The sequence below is a fragment of the Malania oleifera genome, chromosome 9, assembly GCF_029873635.1.
Source record: "Malania oleifera isolate guangnan ecotype guangnan chromosome 9, ASM2987363v1, whole genome shotgun sequence".
NCBI classification, from domain to species: Eukaryota; Viridiplantae; Streptophyta; class Magnoliopsida; order Santalales; family Ximeniaceae; genus Malania; species Malania oleifera.
Genome location: NC_080425.1, coordinates 77,275,098 through 77,284,550, shown reverse-complemented (window position 1 = coordinate 77,284,550; position 9,453 = coordinate 77,275,098). Strand labels below are relative to the sequence as shown.

The 9,453-nt window shown below is 35.4% G+C and overlaps 1 protein-coding gene across 2 annotated transcripts in view; it reads right to left on the bottom strand.

Moving 5' to 3' along the window:
- Positions 1-1,623: 1,623 nt before the first annotated feature.
- The window catches only part of LOC131164125 (protein unc-13 homolog), a 105,253-nt gene continuing 97,423 nt past the window's right edge, over positions 1,624-9,453 (bottom strand). For both annotated transcript variants that reach the window (XM_058121099.1, XM_058121100.1), the window contains 3 exons: positions 2,572-2,667; positions 2,304-2,487; positions 1,624-2,143 (listed from right to left, as the gene is read on the bottom strand). In XM_058121099.1, coding sequence (XP_057977082.1) covers positions 1,974-2,143; positions 2,304-2,487; positions 2,572-2,667 — 450 coding nt within the window. In that variant the 3' untranslated portion in view covers positions 1,624-1,973. The remainder of the gene's footprint in view (positions 2,144-2,303; positions 2,488-2,571; positions 2,668-9,453) is intronic.

Sequence of the window (9,453 nt, the reverse complement as noted above, 5' to 3'; positions counted from 1 at the left end):
TTTCAATTGTATTGATCTTATTCCAGTTATTTTTACAGGTATTATCATTTCTCATAAAAATAACTCCACCATCTAATTCTTCAAAATTAGAAAATCATTCCCTATTGGGACACATGTGATAGGAACAACCAAAATCCAAAAATCACTCATCAAAATAATGTGACGAAGATGTTCCAATAAGAGAAAAATCTGACTCACTTCCATCATCATTGGCTATATTGACATTAAAATGTGGTGTGCCCTTATTCTTTTACTGTAATTTAGGGTAATATTTCTTCTAATGTCTTTTCTCATGACAAAAGACACATTCATCTTTAGCAGGTCTCCCATGAGATTTACTCCTCCCATGAGATTTACTCCTTCTTCCAAGCATATGACTCTGAGAATGTCCCCTTATTGTTAGTGCTTCTGTTGTTTCCTTATGGACCCTCTAATCCTTCTTTCTGCATTCAATACTAATCAATGCAGTACAAACAGTATCAAAAGTATTTATCTTTCTCATACAATAAAGTGGTGGTCAGATGCTCATAATCATCAGAGAGAGAGTTCAGTAACAATATGGTTTTATCCTCATCTTTCACCTTTTCATCCAAATTTAACAAATCGGCCAAAATTTTATTGAAAACATTTATGCGGTCATTAATCGAAATACCTTATTGATACTGAAAGTAACATAATTTCTTTTTCAAATAGAGCCAATTTTCAGGACTCTTTTGTCATAAATCTATCTTCCATTGTCTTCCATAATTTTTTTACAAATGTCTCCCTCATAACACAATATTTCTAATTTTTAGGGAGATACAGACAAATCGTACCACATACCTGACGATTGATATTTTCCTAATTTCTATCACTCATATCCACTGATTTATCATCTAAAGCAATATCCAATTCTTACTGATACAGGATATGCATCACCTCACATGTCACATACCAAAATTATTGGTACGATCAAATTTCTTCATCTCAAATCAAGCATTGGCTATCGTATTTGGCGATGATGTCGAAGTCGAAGGGGTTGGAGTTCGTGTGGACAGTTTCTTCTACTGCTGCACTAGTTTCTGCCATCTATATATTCAATAGCAACCAACAAAACAAAATGCCTAGGATGAATAGTACGTACCAATTGTGTCTACTCTATTTTATCCTATGAAATTCCACTTTGACCAAACCAACCTCCAGGGAGCGACTGAACCGCAATGGTCTCTGAGCATTCGCTTAGGTAATGTCTTTTTTAAGTATCAAACGTGGAATCAAGGATTCTAACAGAGGAACACCTCCGTATCAACACTATTCAACCTAACTCTGATACCAATTGTTGTATCGAACACCTCACTTGTGCCCAACACCAATACTACGACTAATGCTACTGAACATATATTTAAAAAAAAAAACTAAAGTAATGCATAAACTAATAATAAAAGATAGTAAAAAAACAAGACAAGAATTTAACGAGATTCGATACAGATTACCTACTTCTTCGGACGCCGATGACCAATCTACTACTTTTTGACAAAATACAACTTTGAGATGTGTTCTACAAATAGAAAGTTGAGCTCTTTATATGACTTCATCCTCAAGTCCAAAAAATACTTCTCACCAATGTGGGACAAAGAAAGAAAAAATTCAAAACAACTTTTCTACTAATGTGGGACAAAAAACAACAAATTCACTATAGCATTCAATGAAGTTGAGGGATGAATCTTCGCATTTATAGCATGTTTGATATATAAGAATAAAATGGAAACAAAAGGAATCAAATTTATACTTTGATTTAGTCATGCTCTCCATTCAAATTTCTATTTCATTCCTTTTCTACCTCATTCTATTCTTCTATTCTGCAAACTAAACATGGCAGAATTTTCTTCACTTTCCTTTCTTTGCTTATACATGGGAATCGGACTGGCTGAACAAGAATAGATGGGTGCTCTATTGCCCTGCACCTTCACTAACCACCCTTTCACAGCGTCGTTTTACCATGCAGCATGCCTGATTTCTGATGTTGCTTCTTGAAATTTCTTCTTTATTGATCTGAAACTGCTTTGTCCATTTGCCGTCAAGTGGAATGACGTTGTTCTCTTTAGAATATCAGATATGACAGGTGATCTAAAATTCAACTCCTTTGATGGAGTGTCTTCGTACTCTGCACAAATATAAAATGCAATTTCAGCAGTTTAAACGACCTGTGTTAGCAGATTATATTGATGGGGGAAAAAAAGTGTGCCCGCAGGCACTTTCATAACCAAAGTAATGCTCTAAAAACCAGAAAAAAAAGTGTCATGGACACAAGAGTGCGATGCTACCTGAGGACATGGGGAGTCGATATTGGCTTTTTAAGAACTTGGAGGCTTCCCGATCTTTCTTGTGGCATAACACTCGTATTAAGGTGTGGGCACTCTCTAAGCTCCGATGGTCATGCGTGTGTGAATCTAGTTCTGTGGAAATATGCTTGCTTGCGCTCATCAACATTTGGATGATAGTTTCAGTCTGGCATGGAGAAAACAAATGTGATTTGGAACACCAATTTTACTAAACTGTTGATGTACAGTTCTCAATCACTGTTAATCAAACCTGAAGGGAAAATAGTCCTAGGATTTGTTGAGCAAATTTTGCTTCTTGCTCGACTAATGAACGGGGAAGGCCATCTCCATTGGCTATAAAAAACTCCTACGATGTAAAACAAGCACACATTTATCAGCAGGCACCAATATTATTCATAATAAATAAATAGGAAATATTGAGTCATGCACCCAGGAATTTCCATGTCATTTCACATACTGAGTACGCAGTTACATGCAACTAAACATTATATCCGCTGATGAAATGTTAGCTTGATCATCAGCTGCTTTGCCAAGAAGGTCCCCAAATAGACCATACTGCTTTGTCTTAAGCCTCTTTTTCTTTTTAGATTTTTTTTATATTAAAGTTCTTTTATTTTTATTTTATTTTAATTTTAATTTTTTTAGTAGCTTAATTTTCAAGCAGATGTGAAGCTTCACGCTCAAAAGCCAGTCAGCTTATCAACAGCTGAGCAGGCATCAGGTTCTCCAAACCCACCTCTATGCCTAGCAAAACACTATTTTGATTTTGACATAAATTAATTTCCTAAGAAATTAATGGTCCGTTTGGATCAAGGATTTTACTTGGAAAAAGGAAAAGAAAGGAAAATAAGATGAAAACTCATTTTCTATTGTATTTTCCTTCTATATTAAATTTTATTAAAAATGGAAGTTTGTTTTTATATGATTAAAAAATAAGAAAAACTAAATATTAATGACGTAGAGGGCAGTCCGGTGCACAAAGCTCCTATGTATGAGGAGTTCGGAGAAGGGGTGGACCACAATGGGTATATAGTACGCAGTCTTACTTTACATTTTTGCAAAAGACTGTTTCCACGCCTCGAACCCGTGACCTTGACACACGGCGACAACCTTACCGTTGCGCCTAAGCTCCCCTTCTAAATATTAATGATGTATAAAATCAAAATTTTGTTCGTGAATTTGATATATTTTTAATTTTCTTTCTTAGTTTCCTTGATAACCAAATATGAAAACGTGGATTCCTTGATATTTTACTTTCCTTTCACTAATATTTTCCAAATTCCAAATGGGCCTAAAATTTTCTCAAGTGAAAAAGAAATAAACATTTATAACGAAGCTCTCCTGGCTGAATATGCAACCAAAGATATTTAATTTAATTGGACCTGTCAGCAAACACTAAACAGCAGTTGCACCATCCACTAAAAGTCAAGCCAAAAGGCATCACAATAACTACTTAAAACAAGCTCCTCAACAGCTCCTTTCAAATTTCAAAACTTCAAATTACAACAATGAAATTGACCCCATTGATTTTGATGATAACCTAACTATTCCAAAGGTGCCTAACCTAAACATTGAGTGTGCAGGAAGTGCTGAAATTCCAAGAGTGTTAGTTGACTGATTCTGGCTGACGGGAACGTCAAATGCTTATAGAAGGGATGAGCCAATCCAAGCAGAACTTACAAAATGCAAATTTGAACTTACCTTGCTTGTTTTATGCTATTTTATTAATTAATCGAGTTTATAAGTCCTCAATGAAGATTGCTTCAGTGAAATGATCCAAGCACTGATCATAAATATATTTTTCATACAGAATGAATTGGTTGATTTTGGCTTGTAATTATTCTGCGAATATTTAAATATACAGAAACTTTTTTGATTCATTACATTTAAAATATGTTCAAGATTCTTCAAAATATATAGTTTGAATTTAAATGAACCAAATATTTGAAGATTAAAGAGTGTTCGTTTAAGATATGCAGCACTATGGAAAGTAAACTTTATACACTGCTGAAGAGATCTCAGAATATTGCTTGAAGACTCAACTTGAGGATTCAGTAAAGACCAAAAGATTATCTTACAAAAGAACTGACAAATATATTCTACTGACTTTTGCAGCAGCAAATTCATTTATGCTGCTTTTGGATGCATGGATTTCGGACCTTGGATTTGGGTTTGGATGGATTTGAACAAATTTTAATACAATTTTGTATTACATCTTATCCAAATCCAATACAATTCCAAATCCAAAAGTTATCCAAACATAGGGTTAGAGCTCAAAAAGATGAAAGCTGCTGCAAACTGAACTGAAAACTCCAAGGAACCTATCCTACTGAAATGAATTTTGAACTATTCAATCTTATTTTAGTTCTCTCTTTCTTTATGCTCATAATTGCAGAGAAACAGGGATATTCTGTTGTAAGAAATAGTGATTCTCTCTGAGAGTTTGCACTCTGTTGTGCAAGCCTTCTTCTTCCCCAGAAGAACATTATTTGGGAAATAGTCATGAAATGCACTCAGAAGTGGACATAAAGGATTGGGTAGGCAAAGATTGGCTAAACAATATTTTGGTGTTTTCCTTTTGTCTTTACTCCCGCCCCACCATCCACTCCCCAAGTGTGCCCCCCTCCCCCAAAAAGCAAAAAACAAAAAACAAAAAAACAAACAAGTATACAACAACCACAATAAGGCAACTTTGATCACGCACATGATTTTCCGCCCTTCAGCATGCTATAGGGTTATACCCTAGTTGGAATGTTGTTGAATCCTTCGCTCCTGCATCAATCCCAAGTAATTTTATGTTTATCCTCTTCCAAAGCCTCTAATGTAAATTAAATCACTGTCCTCACTCCTCGGTGGTGCATTATATAGTCAACATTGCAAGTGCCTAAACTATCTTATCTGCCCTCCCCTATCCTCTATCAAGAATAAGTGAGAAAGAAAAGATACAATAAAAGGAGAACAAGGGATTCTGCAGACTAAAGCAGCAAACATTTTTTTTTTTTTTTTTTTTTTTTAAAAATTAATTAAGACAACTTGTTTTGTTCACAAAAAAAAAGTACCAATTCAATACTTTCCCATTCCTTTCTCATCACAACATATGGACACTTAAAATTATCCAAACCTATTTAATTACCAAAATTTTATTCAACATGCAATGTCCATGATTGGCAGTTCTAATAATGTATGATGTGTGAATAATGCCTCTCAAGGATAAGCATTGCAGAATTCACTCCCACAACCATATGACCAAATTCCATGAATTATTTAAAAATATAAGCTTGCACAATGACTTGTCTCAACTCTTACATATGTAATGTTAAAGCTTGATAACATTGTTCACCCTCAACCTCACAGCTTAAGCTTTTCGGTGGAGTGATTACTAAACAAGTAACAAGAAGATGAAAATAGCAGCCAAAATCATCATAATAATTTCCAAAGGGCACAGAAGTGGAGTATCTTGTTGTATTTGAACACAAATATAAACAATAGGGTCATTTATGAATATCACAATATTTGATATATTCTGCTGCCACATAGAGCATCCGTTAGGACTTCCTGAATGGTGTCATCATCCAATTCCTCATGAGTCTTGGTGGTATTTTTTTTCCCAAGGAAATTTTGCACCTCCAAATTTGAATGTGGAAAATTGCCTTCTTAGCCAGACCGAAATCAGTCTCACCCAACACAATCAAATGTGTTCTACAGGTCATCGCTACAAAAAGGTAAACATGTGCTTCCACCCTCCAATAAGATGTAGTTCACCACCATGGAAGATACATTCTTAGAGCAGGTACTTTTGTCCTCCAAACTGGGCTTTTTATTCAAGGATGCTAGGATGAATTTTTCACATTTAGTCTGCATTTGGTACCATTTTCAGATAATACCAGCTTTAATTACAAATGATGAAGTTTCCACTTTCAACAAACTTATTGGCACAGTCAAGGCCAAAAGCAATCATGTAACATCTCTCCAACTATGGCCAAACATTTGTTTCCACCATCCCAATGAGATGTAGTTCACCACATTGGAAAATACATTCTTCGAGCAGATACTTTCTTCCTCCAAAGTGGACTTTTTGCTAAAGAACATTAGAATGATTTCCATGTTCAATTTCCATGTGATACAACTATTCAGATAACTCTACCAGCTTTTATGTTGAAAAGGCACAAAATGTTAACCCAAATCAAAGGACAATGTACAATGTTAAAGGGGCATTAAAAGACAATTAAAAAAGGGCAATAAATCTCTAATAAACTCCCAAATTAAAGGCAATGTAACCTCCATCATAATAGCCCATATTCTCTAGTAACTCCTCTTCCAATGGGGAAATTAATGAAGGCTAAGACAACTATAAAAGGGACACTTCAGAAAGGGACACTTCAGAAAGAGTTAAGGCATCTCAGAAATAATTGATCATATTGTTTCCATTCAATACATACCCTTCCATTTTCCTAACTTTGGCATTGGAGTGATGCCCCAAATTACACCCTAGGTCCTCCAAGCCTTTCTTATTCTCCTTTTTAGGTGGCCAAGGTCGTGATTAATCCAAAAAATCCCAATCTATATTTTAGCAGAAATAATTAGGTGCCGCTGTGGGAACTTGGAAAGGTGTTTATTGATCTTGATCATGGCCACATCTTGTAACTCTGGTTCCATTCATACTTCCGGAAAGTGATCATCTTTATCAATTTATTCACCACAACCTGATGTCTCACCATGAGAACAAATGGTACCAATGGAGCAATCTAACTTTCTAGAAAAGAATGGAAGAGATGTTTGGGTACTTTACATAAAAAACAGGATCATCCAAAATTGAAACCAGAAATACATCCTTTGGATACTGTTGAATAATTGGGTAAAATGGAAGACCTAACTTTAATGATAGGTCTCTCCCTCTATTTATAATTTATGTCAAGTAGAATATCAATGACCATAATACCCTTACTAACTCACACCTACAATTATAACTCTTAACACATAATAATAACGCTAAAAGACTAAATAACCATTAACATTCCCCCTCAATTTGGAACATATATATCATATGCTCCTAGCTTGTTAGACTTCACATGAGTGGTTGTAATGAGCTTTTGAACAAGTTTCTCCCAAATATAGTGGCAATCAACTTCAATGTGCTTTGTTCGCTCATGGAAGACCGAGTTGCAGGTAATATGAATAGCAACTCGATTATCACACATCAACTCCATAGACTAAGTAGAAAACCTAGTTCTTTCAACATGTTCTTCAACCAAACAAGTTCACATGTAGTGTGTTACATGGCCCTATATTCTGAGTCAACAGTTAACCTAGTCATCATAGTTTGTTTCTCACTTTTCCAAAACACTAAATTACCACCGAGAAAGACACCATACCCGATTGTCCATGGGTAGCAAGTCGACAGTGTCTACGGGTGGCTATAAACAAAATCTATTGTGGATTTTGTGTTCCTAAATTGGCAGTGCCGCCCAAGAATTTTCCAATGACTACTCTGGCTTAAGGCAGCTACTAGCTATTTCTTAGGGCTGTAGTGTTGCTGGAAATTCTTCCACGATGGTAGACGTGCAGCAGATTTAGGGTTTTAGGCTTCGGTTTTGATGGTGGCTATGACAATTTGGATTTAGGTTTTAGAATCATGCTCTAATACCATGTTGAATAATTGGGTTAAATGGAAGAGCTAATCACAATGATAGGTTAATTAATGGAAAAAAGACAACCAAATATATAAGGAGGAAGGGAGAACAAAGGAGCCTTAGGGAAGATAACTCAATATGGGATTTTACCACCAAGGATAGAGGATGACATTTTATTGATAAGGGAGCAAGTTGTGAGCACAGCATCACTCCAAAAAACTTTGGAGACATTCACTTGATACAATAGTGTACGAGTGACTTCAAGAGTATGTCTGTTTTGTGGAGTGTGGGCACAAAAGTTCTGAGAGATTATATCAGAATTAGTCATATAGGTAGTGAATTGGGTACTGAAGCACTTAGCATTATCACTAAGTATTCTAACTGGCATATCAAATTGAGTCTTTATTGAGAACACAAGGCATAAAAGATATTAAACAATTCAAAATGATCTTTTATTAAATATAACCAAGTCATCCTTGAGTAGTCATCAACAAATGTAACCAAGTACCAAAACTCCAACCCCAACTTTGACATGACACGACAAGAACACCATATAACAAAATGGATTAGCATGAAAGGACTAACCATCCATTTGTCGACCTAGGAAGCAAAGGGAACATGTTGATGTTTTCCAAATTGACAAGACTCAACACTCAAGATTAGTCACAGAATTCAATGTAGGAACTAGCTTATCAACTTGTCCGAGGACAGATGACCAAGGCGACAATGGATTTGAAGTGGTGTAGTTGCGGCTGTGCAAGCAATGGGCTGAGAAAGCGACTCAAAGTAGTAAAGCCCACAAGCCTCACATCCCGTGCCAATTGTCTTTCTCATCTTTAGAATGTGGACCCATTTGCAAGGGTAACTTGAGGTAGACTTTTAGGATATTCGAGAGCAGAAAAGAAGTTGGTTGCACATGCTATATGGTCCGTGGCAACAAAATCGAGGACTGGGAAAGATACCATATGACATATAGACTGTAGGATTACCTTTACGGGAAAAAGACGCAATTTGATTAGATGCTTGTTGAGACAATGGATACCGTAGAAACTTTGAATACTCCTATGATATAGTCACAATATGCAGTTCACTCAAACAAGTGACAAACAATGGAACCATACTTTTGGGATTTGCAAACTCCATCCCAACACTCACAAACTTAGACTAATGATAACAAGATTAACTGTTGGAACAATTGGAATAACCATGAACAAGGTGGCCTACCATGAACAAGCCACAAATAAACTAGTACAAACAGTGGCGAATCCAGAAATTATATTTAGGGGGGCAAAGCATATATATAAAAATTTTATAGGGATTTTTTTTAATATGTTTGTCAACATATGTAAGAATTAAAAAAAAATTATTAATTAGAATCGTGAGTAAATACATATTGACTATAAAAAATAAAATTATGTATATGCCACTGAGTATGGCATATATGAAACAAAAAATTCAAAAGACCAAATATAAACCAATAATTTAACTCGACTAATGACCTT